The sequence below is a fragment of the Bufo gargarizans genome, chromosome 8 (genome assembly GCF_014858855.1).
Source record: "Bufo gargarizans isolate SCDJY-AF-19 chromosome 8, ASM1485885v1, whole genome shotgun sequence".
NCBI classification, from domain to species: Eukaryota; Metazoa; Chordata; class Amphibia; order Anura; family Bufonidae; genus Bufo; species Bufo gargarizans.
In genome coordinates this window covers 25,756,578-25,770,397 of record NC_058087.1, presented here as the reverse complement: position 1 = coordinate 25,770,397, position 13,820 = coordinate 25,756,578, and the positions used below count along the sequence as shown (strand labels likewise).

The following is a 13,820-nucleotide window of genomic DNA, read 5'->3' as shown; positions in this document are numbered from 1 at the left end:
GACTTAACCTCAGTATAAGGGCTCATGCACATGATCATTGGATGTTTTGCGGTCCGTAAATTGTGGATCCGTAAAACACGGATACCGGCCGTGTGCATTCCGTATTTTGCGGAACGGAACAGCTGGCCCCTAACAGAAAGGTCCTATCCTATCAGTCACCCATTGACTTTCGATCTACATTTAGTGACACAACCGCATCCTAATGGAACGGATTTATCATAATGTGCAAAATCAAAACGGATCCGCTTGATTCCGGTATCGAGTTCCTCTGCCGGATCTCAATACCGGAATTAACAACGCAAGTATGAAAGTAGCCTAAATAGCTTGCTCTGCGACACTTGTAATATGCATATCTGACACGTGTGAGCCTAGCCTAAAAGCTGCCGTATCTGCAGTCACCCAGCTTTCCCAAACTAAGAAATGGCAAAAAGAAAAATTTAGCAAAAAATGTTTTCACTTTACTTCTACTTAATGAGCATTTTTGTTTTTTAGTTCTTAGGTCTAGGGGTATAGGCCAATACGGGGCGCGTCTGTCTGGTCATTCGAATTTCTGACATATACAATTAACACTGCACAATATACTAATTACAAACACGTGAGACGCCTCGGACCTACTAATTAAGAGATGAACCTGAGGCAGGACCGGGCCTCCCGCCCCAGGAGGGTGTCATTATAATGAAGTGGTCAGTCACTCAGGGGTGCTGGCTCAGTTATGCCCCTGGCAGCAGTATGGCCTCCAGAGCTGTCAGTCAAATCCCACTGAAGAAAAATGATGCTTTTGTACTGAGCTCCAGTTCAAAATACAGTGAAATTCCAGTGATCCGTTACGCAGGCTGATAATCCGGTATCCCGCTGAAGTACCAGAATGTAACAGGAAGCAGAAAACGGAGCAGAGAGTACCGATCCGTATCTCTTCCTTTCATATGATCGTGGCACCCTTCGTGTTTGATTCACCCCTTTATTTCATACTATTCTATGAGCGCCTTTCCCCCTTTTTCGCCACATATTTCATATGATCGTCTGATAATCCAGAATATTTTAGAATTTGATGCTTATAAGGGTCCCACAGATGGCAGACTAAAGGAATTTTTTAGCATTTCTACTCAGTGGCAACTGGGACAGACCATGAGGTTCTCTAGTACTGAAATGCAGTCATAGAGGAAATTCCCATCGTCATCCAGCTGAAGCCAAACAGAATCATTCCTGTGGTTTTCACATTAATATGAAATTTGCCTTTAATTGCGTCGCTGTTGCTGCCGTTAAAGCTGCAGAAGTGGAAAAAAATAAAAAAAATCTGATCTTTCAGGGTATTTCATCTACTAGACTTGTCGGTATATAGTTTTATAGGGCGTAAGCAGCTGGGAATTCCCAACCACAGCCCCAGCCCCAGGGTCTCTTAACTGAATTCAGATTAAAGGGTTTCTGTCATCAGAATAATCGTTATGTACCTGGCTGACATGAGTGATGGGCTAATGTCAGCGGAACATAACTGTATGACTTATATCTCCCTGCCTGACGCCGTTTGCGCAAAATAATGACTTTTATAATATGCAAATGAGCCTCTAGGTGCTACTGGGGCGTTGCTGCAGCACCTAGAGGTTCCGTCCTCTCACCGTTTGGCACGCCCTTGTAAAGGTGATTGACGGTCTGCTCCGTGCCCCGCAAATCCCACGCCGTCCATTTCAGTATTAGGCGCAGTGAGTGAAGGACGCTCTCCTGCTGCCGGCTTCACTCACTGCGCCTAATACTAAACGGGACGGGGCAGGTGCAGGATTTTACGGGCGCAGAGAACTAGGACGTCAATTAACTGGACAAGGGCGTGCCAAAGGGTGAGAAAACTGAGCCTCTAGGTGCTGCAGCAACGCCCCACTAGCATCTAGAGGCTCATTAGCATGTTATAAAAGTCTTTATTTTGAGGGAACGGCGGCAGGCAGGGAGATGTAAGTCAGTTATGTTCACTAATGTCAGCCAGATACATAATGATTTTTCTAATCACAGAAACCCTTAAAGGGGTTGTCCCACGAAAAATATATTCTACATTTTTCAAACCAGCACCTGGATCTGAAGGCTTTTGTAATTGCATGTAAATAAATATTTAGCATAGCCACTGAGTTATTCAATAAGATGAATCTGAATAGCACCACCTGCTCTTTTTATTAATTTCTCTGTCCTGTTCACTGAGATGGACGCACATGCTCAGTTCCATCCTTCAACTGCCAACAGCTGCAGCGGGAAGGACACGCCTCCTGAGAAGTTGCACTCCCCCTAAGCTGCCAGCCTGAAATAAATCTAGTAGAGCAATGAATGGGGAGATCTCTGGATCCATGTGAGGTGCAGGGCTGGTTCTGGCTTTGTTAGGAGATTGTCACGTACTATATATGATGTCTGATTTTAATTATTTACATCATGGAATAATCCCTTTAATGAACTGCTCCTTGTCAAGTAAGGCTACTTTCACACTGGCGTTTTGGCTTTCCGTTTGTGAGATCGACTCAGGGCTCCCACTAGCGGTCCAAAACGGATCGGTTTGCATTCTAATGCATTCTGAATGGAAAAGGATCCGCTCAGAATGCGTCAGTTTGCCTCCGTTCCGTCTCCATTCCGCTCTGGAGGCTGCCTGCAGCGTTTTGGTGTCCGCCTGACAAAACTGAGCCAAACTGATCCGTCCTGACACACAATGTAAGTCAATGGGGACGGATCCGTTTTCTATGACACAATCTGGCACAATAGAAAACTGATCCGTCCTCCATTGACTTTCAATAGTGTTCAAGACGGATCCGTCTTAGCTATGTTACAGATAATACAAACGGATCCGTTCTGAACGGATGCAGACGGTTGTATTATCTGAACGGATCCGTCTGTGCAGATCCATGACGGATCCGCACCAAACGCGAGAGTGAAAGTAGCCTAAGAGAATGACGTAGGCGGCTATTGAGAACGTTTACAATCCTTTCTTATCATTGCTTTAACTACGCATGTGACAATGAGACGCTTACATGAACGAGCTGTACTATTAATGATAAGATTGGGTCTACCTGCAGCCACCACTAGGGGGAGCACACTGCTTGCACATAGAATGCAATAGTAAAAAAGTAAGCAGTAAGCTCCCCCTAGAGGCAACTATCTTGATTGTGACTGAAGAGGAAATGCTTTATATGATGAACATCAAAATCATGATCCTGACTTGCAATGCCTGTATGCGCTAGATGTCAATTAGTGACGTGTTCTCCATTACATCCATGTCCTACTATAGTTCATATATATAATAACTGCACTAGCAGCATCGACATCATATATAGCAAATCTGAAGCACCTTTTCTTAGAACTCTATGTTGTGCCGTCCCTCTGTTATTCCTCTTGGACATATATGAATAAATTAAATACTGTATATAAGGTCTGACACTGCCGCCACTTATTGGACAGTGTCAGGCTGTGCAGGGACCCCTCCCCCCTTCATTGACAAGGGGAATGGTAACACTCAGTGATAAATAACTATTCGTACAATTCCAGGAGGAATAACAGAGGAACAGCACAAGAAAAGACGCTTCAGAACTGTAATTTCATTGGGAATACAAGGTGACATCATCTAGTAAATGGACTCAATCTATGTATATTTATGCCCTTATTTCAACGTCCCCCCAAAACCCAGTGCGCTGTAAGTCTCAGAAAAAGTTGCAAAAACTTTGCTAATCTGCATATGCACAGCTTCCTGCACCCCCTTCCTCCCCCAAACCCTGAAGCCCCAGCCAGGTCCTTTGTGTTTGGTGTAAAGGCGATGTGGCTGATAGACTGCCGCTTCAACGGCTTCCAGTGAATTTCAGGTCTGGAATCCATTGTGAGCGCAATGCATTCAATACGATGGCGAAGGGACACTCTTAAGAAAGTGCACCCCCCACTCCTCCTCTTCTTCTCCTTCTTACATAAATGGAGCATTGATGTGGATGTGTGAAAATGGTCCCAGCCCTCACGGACGGGGGTTCTCACCATTGTTTACTGTGACAACAGGATAGAATTGCTTACTTACTTGGCAGCAAACTTAACCATCTGCTTGCTCGCGCGGTCTCCCACAGCCAACAGAGCCTGGACGTTGAACTGCTGCTGACGCAGGACCAGAAAACACTGCTTTCCTGAGGAGAGGATACAGAATACAGGTGCATCATATGCTTGTTGATCACAGTGGCACAACGTACACAAACTCTTATACTGTGCGTGGAAATGAATGGACCCAAAAATAGTCCATTTATGTATAAAATATGACACCAAAGACCTCACACTCACCGAGTGGGTGTAGACTAGATGTTATGATATCTTCTATACACAGTGGAGATCCTGCTCCCTTATCTCTCTGGATTACCATCTCAAAAGCAGAAGCAGCAGCAAGGAGGACATTACCGAGCAGTGTAGCTATGAATCCAGCATTACTGAGCAGCGTAGCTATGAATCCAGCGTTACTGAGCTGTGTAGCTATGAATCCAGCATTACTGAGCAGTGTAGCTATGAATCCAGCATTACTGAGCAGTGTAGCTATGAATCCAGCATTACTGAGCAGTGTAGCTATGAATCCAGCATTACTGAGCAGTGTAGCTATGAATCCAGCATTACTGAGCAATGTAGCTATGAATCCAGCATTACTGAGCAGTGTAGCTATGAATCCAGCATTACTGAGCAGTGTAGCTGTGAATCCAGCATTACTGAGCAGTGTAGCTATGAATCCAGCATTACTGAGCAGTGTAGCTGTGAATCCAGCATTACTGAGCAGTGTAGCTGTGAATCCAGCATTACTGAGCAGTGTAGCTATGAATCCAGCATTACTGAGCAGTGTAGCTGTGAATCCAGCATTACTGAGCAGTGTAGCTGTGAATCCAGCGTTACTGAGCTGTGTAGCTGTGAATCCAGCATTACTGAGCAGTGTAGCTGTGAATCCAGCATTACTGAGCAGTGTAGCTGTGAATCCAGCATTACTGAGCAGTGTAGCTGTGAATCCAGCATTACTGAGCAGTGTAGCTGTGAATACAGCATTACTGAGCAGTGTAGCTGTGAATCCAGCATTACTGAGCAGTGTAGCTGTGAATCCAGCATTACTGAGCAGTGTAGCTGTGAATCCAGCATTACTGAGCAGTGTAGCTGTGAATCCAGCATTACTGAGCAGTGTAGCTATGAATCCAGCATTACTGAGCAGCGTAGCTATGAATCCAGCATTACTGAGCAGTGTAGCTATGAATCCAGCATTACTGAGCAGTGTAGCTATGAATCCAGCATTACTGAGCAGTGTAGCTATGAATCCAGCATTACTGAGCAGTGTAGCTATGAATCCAGCATTACTGAGCAGTGTAGCTATGAATCCAGCATTACTGAGCAGTGTAGCTATGAATCCAGCATTACTGAGCAATGTAGCTATGAATCCAGCATTACTGAGCAGTGTAGCTGTGAATCCAGCATTACTCAGCAGTGTAGCTATGAATCCAGCATTACTGAGCAGTGTAGCTGTGAATCCAGCATTACTGAGCAGTGTAGCTGTGAATCCAGCGTTACTGAGCTGTGTAGCTGTGAATCCAGCATTACTGAGCAGTGTAGCTGTGAATCCAGCGTTACTGAGTAGTGTATCTATGAATCCAGCATTACTGAGCAGTGTAGCTATGAATCCAGCATTACAGAGCAGTGTAGCTGTGAATCCAGCATTACTGAGCAGTGTAGCTGTGAATCCAGCGTTACTGAGCAGTGTAGCTATGAATCCAGCGTTACTGAGCTGTGTAGCTATGAATCCAGCATTACTGAGCAGTGTAGCTGTGAATCCAGCATTACTGAGCAGTGTAGCTGTGAATCCAGCATTACTGAGCAGTGTAGCTGTGAATCCAGCATTACTGAGCAGTGTAGCTGTGAATCCAGCTTTATGCCTCATTCACACAGTCAGTGTTCGGTCAATGATTTCCATCAGTGATTGTGAGCCAATACCAGGGTTGGCTCTAAACACAGAACAGGTGCAGATATTTCCCTTATACCTTATGTCTGTGGAGACTCCAGTCCTGGTTTTGGCTCAAAATCACTGATGGAAATCACTGACCAAAACACTAACGTGTGAATGAAGCATTACTGAGCAGTGTAGCTGTGACTCCAGCATTGCTAAGTAGCGTAGCTATGAATCCCATATTACTGAGTAGTGTAGCTATGAATCCCATATTACTGAGTAGTGTAGCTATGAATCCAGCATTACTGAGCAGCGTAGCTATGAATCCAGCGTTACTGAGCATTGTAGCTGTGAATCCAGCGTTACTGAGCAGTGTAGCTATGAATCCCATATTACTGAGTAGTGTAGCTATGAATCCAGCATTACTGAGCAGCGTAGCTATGAATCCAGCGTTACTGAGCATTGTAGCTATGAATCCAGCATTACTGAGCAGTGTAGCTGTGAATACAGCATTACTGAGCAGTGTAGCTGTGAATCCAGCATTACTGAGCAGTGTAGCTGTGAATCCAGCATTACTGAGCAGTGTAGCTGTGAATCCAGCATTACTGAGCAGTGTAGCTATGAATCCAGCGTTACTGAGCATTGTAGCTATGAATCCCATATTACTGAGTAGTGTAGCTATGAATCCAGCATTACTGAGCAGCGTAGCTATGAATCCAGCGTTACTGAGCATTGTAGCTATGAATCCAGCATTACTGAGCAGTGTAGCTGTGAATACAGCATTACTGAGCAGTGTAGCTGTGAATCCAGCATTACTGAGCAGTGTAGCTGTGAATCCAGCATTACTGAGCAGTGTAGCTGTGAATCCAGCATTACTGAGCAGTGTAGCTGTGAATCCAGCATTACTGAGCAGTGCAGCTATGAATCCAGCATTACTGAGCAGTGTAGCTGTGAATACAGCATTACTGAGCAGTGTAGCTGTGAATCCAGCATTACTGAGCAGTGTAGCTGTGAATACAGCATTACTGAGCAGTGTAGCTGTGAATCCAGCGTTACTGAGCTGTGTAGCTGTGAATCCAGCATTACTGAGCAGTGTAGCTATGAATCCAGCATTACTGAGCAGTGCAGCTATGAATCCAGCATTACTGAGCAGTGTAGCTGTGAATCCAGCATTACTGAGCAGTGTAGCTGTGAATCCAGCATTACTGAGCAGTGTAGCTGTGAATACAGCATTACTGAGCAGTGTAGCTGTGAATCCAGCATTACTGAGCAGTGTAGCTGTGAATCCAGCATTACTGAGCAGTGTAGCTATGAATCCAGCATTAATGGGCAAAGTAGCTGTGAATCCAGCATTACTGAGCAGTGCAGTTATTAATCCACCTCTGGCGTGAGACAGAAATCTTACTAGAGGCAGCAGTGCCTCTGTGTCTCTTGTTTTCAGTCACTCTACAGGTGCTTCTTCCTCCTCCCTCACCCTAGACATCTATGAGCAGGAGGTGACCTGATCCCTCAGCCAGCTGATAAATCAGTCTCATGGCTCAAGGTAGACTTTATAAGTGGGGCCTGATAAGTGGAGAAAGAGACATTTTTCTCTGATAAGATATATTACAATTTTTTTCTATTCATTTATATTAATGATTTATAAAAACTTGTGGAAACGATGGTGACAATTTAATAAACTAAAGGATAAGTCATTAATATCTGATCAGTGGAGGTCTGACCTTCGGCACCCCCTATAATCAGCTGTTTGAGAAGGCACCGGCGCTCACATTAGCGCTGGGAACTTTTCATAGTTTAGCCTAGGCCAAGTGATGTCACGGTCATCTGTCACATAGCCTAGGAGCAGCTCAGCCCTATAGAAGTGAATGGGGCTGAGCATGATAGCAAGCACGGCCACTATACAATGGACGGCTCTGTGCTTGGTGCGCTGCGAGAAGACTGTGGCGCTTCTGTGAGCGCTGGTGTCTTCTCAAACAGCTGATTGGCGGGGGTCCTGGGTGTTGGATGGGTCATCAGTATAAAAATCTCGAAAAAAACACTTTAACCAGATAATCCTTTTAAGTAGGCTGTATACTGAGCGATATTACAGCCTGGACAGTAGGGCAGATAACTGCACTGTGTGTGGAGGAATTCCAGAGATCTAAACACTTCATTTATTTTATTTTATTTTCATTATATCATTTGGACTATTCACTTTATTCACTTATAGTACATATTTAGGCATCTATATACTCAGCGGATGCTGGAACGCCCCTTTAAGCCCGACACATAAGGTAAGGCTTTAGAAGCAGACTAATCAAACTGTGCATACAAATATCTAAAATCAGTATAAAATGTAGAAAAAGATAAAACATCATCTTGTGATCTTTTCATCAGGCCTGTCTGCCGGGCGGCACCTCCTCCTCGCCGTCACTCAGCAGGGCTGACAATCGCTAATGGCGTATGCCCTTTTCTATCACAATGGCTTCTGGGGCTGGTACACTGGAAGAATGTTTATTTTGCGAGACTAAAATAACATGACATTTGGGAAATGTGCGCCACGCCTGCAGAGTACAGACTGGGTGGCCAAGTATTGAGGGGGGGGAACACCTTACTATATCCTGAATTTTACTCCCACGTGGACCTTACTGACACGGAGGGGACCTGTGCCCATTGATCGTATTTATAACTTGTCATGCTGTTTAAAATACATGTAACCAAACATGTAACAAAACATGTAACAAAACATAAAAAAAATCTGAATCACTATAATGAAAAGTTTTGCAACTTTGTCCATCACATCCCTTTTATTCTAAGATCTATGCTTGCTGTCAGTGAATGGAAACATTCCTTACTGAACCCAGAGCCTGAAAACCAGCAAAGATCAAATCCGTCTCAAAGCTGAGGGTTTGCTACAACTTAGGCCTCCTGCACACGACTGTATCTGCAAATAGTGCATGCGGTGTGTGTGTGTGCATCCCGCACTGGTCACTGGCCCCATTGTAAAAATGCCTATTCTTGTCCGCAAAAAAGACAAGAATAGGGCGTGTTCTATCATTTGTAGCACATATGCGGACAGCGTACGGATGTCATCCGTGTGCTGTGCAAATATATACAGACGTGGACAAAATTGTTGGTACCCTTTGGTCAATGAAAGAAAAAGTCACAATGGTCACAGAAATAACTTTAATCTGACAAAAGTAATAATAAATTAAAATTCTATAAATGTTAACCAATGAAAGTCAGACATTGTTTTTCAACCATGCTTCAACAGAATTATGTAAAAAAATAAACTCATGAAACAGGCATGGACAAAAATGATGGTACCCCTAACTTAATATTTTGTTGCGCAACCTTTTGAGGCAATCACTGCAATCAAACGCTTCCTGTATCTGTCAATGAGACATCTGCACCTCTCAGCAGGTATTTTGGCCCACTCCTCATGAGCAAACTGCTCCAGTTGTGTCCGGTTTGAAGGGTGCCTTTTCCAGACTGCATGTTTCAGCTCCTTCCAAAGATGCTCAATAGGATTGAGGTCAGGGCTCATAGAAGGCCACTTTAGAATAGTCCAATTTTTTCCTCTTAGCCATTCTTGGGTGTTTTTAGCGGTGTGTTTTGGGTCATTGTCCTGTTGCAAGACCCATGACCTGCGACTGAGACCAAGCTTTCTGACACTGGCTAGTACATTTCTCTCTAGAATTCCTTGATAGTCTTGAGATTTCATTGTACCCTGCACAGATTCAAGACACCCTGTGCCAGACGCAGCAAAGCAGCCCCAGAACATAACAGAGCCTCCTCCATGTTTCACAGTAGGGACAGTGTTCTTTTCTTGATATGCTTCATTTTTTCGTCTGTGAACATACAGCTGATGTGCCTTGGCAAAAACTTCGATTTTTGTCTCATCTGTCCACAGGACATTCTCCCAGAAGCTTTGTGGCTTGTCAACATGTAGTTTGGCATATTCCAGTCTTGCTTTTTTATGATTCGTTTTCAACAATGGTGTCCTCCTTGGTCGTCTCCCATGTAGTCCACTTTGGCTCAAACAACGACGGATGGTGCGATCTGACACTGATGTTCCTTGAGCATGAAGTTCACCTTGAATCTCTTTAGAAGTCTTTCTAGGCTCTTTTGTTACCATTCGGATTATCCGTCTCTTAGATTTGTCATCAATTTTCCTCCTGCGGCCACGTCCAGGGAGGTTGGCTACAGTCCCATGGATCTTAAACTTATGAATAATATGTGCAACTGTACTCACAGGAACATCTAGTTGCTTGGAGATGGTCTTATAGCCTTTACCTTTAACATGCTTGTCTATAATTTTCTTTCTGATCTCTTGAGACAGCTCTTTCCTTTGCTTCCTCTGGTCCATGTCGAGTGTGGTACACACCATATCACCAAACAACACAGTGATTACCTGGAGCCATATATATAGGCCCAATGGCTGATTACAAGGTTGTAGACACCTGTGATGCTAATTAGTGGACACACCTTGAATTAACATGTCCCTTTGGTCACATTATGTTCTGTGTTTTCTAGGGGTACCATCATTTTTGTCCATGCCTGTTTCATGAGTTTATTTTTTTACATAATTCTGTTGAAGCATGGTTGAAAAACAATGTCTGACTTTCATTGGTTAACATTTATAGAATTTTAATTTATTATTACTTTTGTCAGATTAAAGTTATTTCTGTGACCATTGTGACTTTTTCTTTCATTGACCAAAGGGTACCAACAATTTTGTCCACGTCTGTATATTTTTTCGACCCCATAGAAATAAATGGGTCCACATTCCATCCACAAAAAAAAAAAATCTGATTGGGCCTTAAAGGGGATGTCATATTACGACAACTTATTCACTATCACAGGAGCGTCTGTAGATAGGTCTACTTTCACACTGGCGTTTTGGCTTTCCGTTTCTGAGATCCGTTCAGGTCTCTCACAAGCGGTCCAAAACGGATCAGTTTTGCCCTAATGCATTCTGAATGGATAAGGATCGGCTCAGAATGCGTCAGTTTGCCTCCGTTGCGTCTCCATTCCGCTCTGGAGGCTGCTTGCAGCGTTTTGGTGTCCGTCTGATGAAACTGAGCCAAACGTCCTGACACACAATGTAAGTCAATGCGGACGGATCAGTTTTCACTGACACAATAGAAAACGGATCCGTCCTCCACTGACTTTCAATAGTGTTCAAGACGGATCCGTTTTGGCTATGTTAAAGATAATACAAACAGATCCGTTCTGAACGGATGCAGACGGTTGTATTATCTGAACGGATCCGTCTGTGCAGATCCATGACGGATCCGCACCAAACGCGAGTGTGAAAGTAGCCCAAGTGTCTGATTGCTGGGGGTTCGACCACCGATCACTAGAACAGCAGCCCGTGTTCCCCGCTTTGAATGGGGCTGCAGACACGTATACACGTTCAACTCCATGGGACTGCCAAAGATAGCTGATAGCTTGTACTTGGTTATCTCCAGCAGTCTCAAAGAACATGCGTGTCTGCGGCTCCATTCAAACGGAGTAACAAGGGGCCCCCTTATAGTGATCGGTGGTAACACCCAAACTGACCTTTATTGCATCCTGCTGGCAATTCATTCATAATTCATAGTAGGAGGAAGGGCACAACACAGGATTATATGAAAAGATGCTCCAGAAATGTTATTTGCATGGGCAATGCAAGCAGTGACTTAGACATGTCAGGAGGGGGGACGTGTCCTCTTCAAATGTAACAGGTGCATTTCACTTAGGGGTGCACCGAAATTTCGGCGGCCGAAAATATCGGCCGAGAATGCACCTAATCTGTTTCTGCCGATATTTTTACATATCGGCCGGAAATAGAGGGGAGGAGCTGGGGGCCGGTGCGTTCACTGTGCTCCGGCCCCCAGCTCCAGTAGTTATAAAATGTTGTACAATTAATAAGAAATCTAATCATTTGGCCCCCCTCTGCAGTATTACATTCAATACAGCCACATCCTACTCACAGGGCTGTGCTGGCCGGCCGGGCAGACGAGCGGCAGCGTCACGACTGACGTCACATGCCTGCGCCGCCTCCTTCATTCAGAAAGTAGGCCGGGCACATGACGTCAGTTGTGACGCTGCCGCTCCTCTGCCCGGCCGGCCAGCATTAAGATGACAGCCCTGTGAGTAGGATGTGGCTGTATTGAATGTAATACTGCAGAGGGGGCCAAATGATTAGATTTCTTATTAATTGTACAACATTTTATAACTACTGGAGCTGGGGGCCGGAGAACAGTGAACGCACCGGCCCCCAGCTCCTCCTCCCAGTTCCTCCCCGCTATTTTCTATTAATCTATTAATTGTACAATGGGGGCTGTGGATGGCACTGTTATGGGGTGGGTGGGGGTCTGTGGATGGCACTGTTATGGGGTGGGTGGGGGTCTGTGGATGGCACTGTTATGAGGTGGGGGGGTCTGTGGATGGCACTGTTATGAGGTGGGGGGGGTCTGTGGATGGCACTGTTATGGGGTGGGTGGGGGTCTGTGGATGGCACTGTTATGGGGTGGGTGGGGGTCTGTGGATGGCACTGTTATGGGGTGGGTGGGGGTCTGTGGATGGCACTGTTATGAGGTGGGGGGGTCTGTGGATGGCACTGTTATGGGGTGGGGGGTCTTTTAAAAGTATTTGGGCAAAAATGCAGTTTTGGTTTCGGTCAAGGGGTATCCTGAATTATCGGTTTCAGTTTCGGACCAGAATTTTCATTTCGGTGCACCCCTAATTTCACTCGATGCAGAAGGGCCAGTGAGAAGATGAGCTCTTACCCTTTGCTCTGCTGGTGTGGACCCTGGCACGGACCCAGACTGTCTCATCAGCTTTCTGCAGCGTCAGGTCTTTCACTCTCACAAGAACCCGCTCTGGAGGAGAAAAGAGAAACCATTGCTGCCGTGGGTTTATTCAGTGCAACATTGGCCCCTGTCATCAGACCAATAAAGAAACCTGCAGGGGACTGGCCATGGGATATATACTGGGACACATCATGGGGCCATGGGATATATACTGGGACACATCATGGGGCCATGGGATATATACTGGGACACGTCATAGGGGGTGGGGAGGGAATGGCCCAAACGTATGCACAAAGTATCTGGCCACCTCTCCTGCACGGATCCAACAGTCTTGAGTTTGAGGTTATTTCTCATTTGTGACAAGCACGCGCAAACTGCTCCGATATCCATTGTAGATGGTCGATGATGGGAAGGAGCACCGCCAAATGTGGTATTAGAGGCAATGATGCCTGCACATTGCAAACCTTGATTAGGGGAGTTATCCTGGATGAAAAAACATGGCTACTTTCTTCCAGAAACAGCGCCACACCTGCTCTTAGGTTGTGTCTGGTATTGCAAACTAAGTAACTATAGCTGGGCTGCAATACCAAGCATGACCTATAGACATCTGTGGCGCTGTTTCTGGGTAAATGGCATGCAGCCATGTTTTTTCGAATCCTTGAGAAACCCCCTTCCATTTTGTGCATAAAGCTCCTATGCTATCAAATCCAGGCCCGTGGGTACAAACGGATAATAGCGTTCACTTGGAAGGATTACAATCAAACATTTTCGTACAAGCCGGAAATATCCAGATATAAACCCATGAAACATATGATATAACGAGCTGCCCTCATATGATGGGAACAATAAAATCATTAAAATGTAAATCTGCAGCCTAAGGCTCCATTCACACGTCCGTAGTGCATTGCGGATCCGCAATACACCCGGCCGGCACCCCCATAGAACTGCCTATTCTTGTACGCAATTGCAGACAAGAATAGGACATGTTCTATTTTTTTCCGGAGCCGCGGACCGGAAGATCGGGTGCGCGCTCCGGAAATGCAGATGCGGAGAGCACATAGGGAATGAATGGGTCCACACCCGTTCCGGATGCGGACCCATTATACGGACGTTATAAGGGCGTATGCAGATGGTCA

The 13,820-nt window shown here is 45.2% G+C and overlaps 1 protein-coding gene across 1 annotated transcript in view; it reads right to left on the bottom strand.

Annotated features, from left to right (window-relative positions):
• The window catches only part of DARS1 (aspartyl-tRNA synthetase 1), a 106,486-nt gene that overhangs the window by 61,541 nt on the left and 31,125 nt on the right, over nucleotides 1-13,820 (bottom strand). Inside the window, exons 5-6 of the mRNA XM_044302592.1 lie at nucleotides 12,661-12,753; nucleotides 4,025-4,127 (exon numbers count right to left, since the gene is read on the bottom strand). Of these exons, the coding sequence (XP_044158527.1) occupies nucleotides 4,025-4,127; nucleotides 12,661-12,753 (196 nt within the window). The remainder of the gene's footprint in view (nucleotides 1-4,024; nucleotides 4,128-12,660; nucleotides 12,754-13,820) is intronic.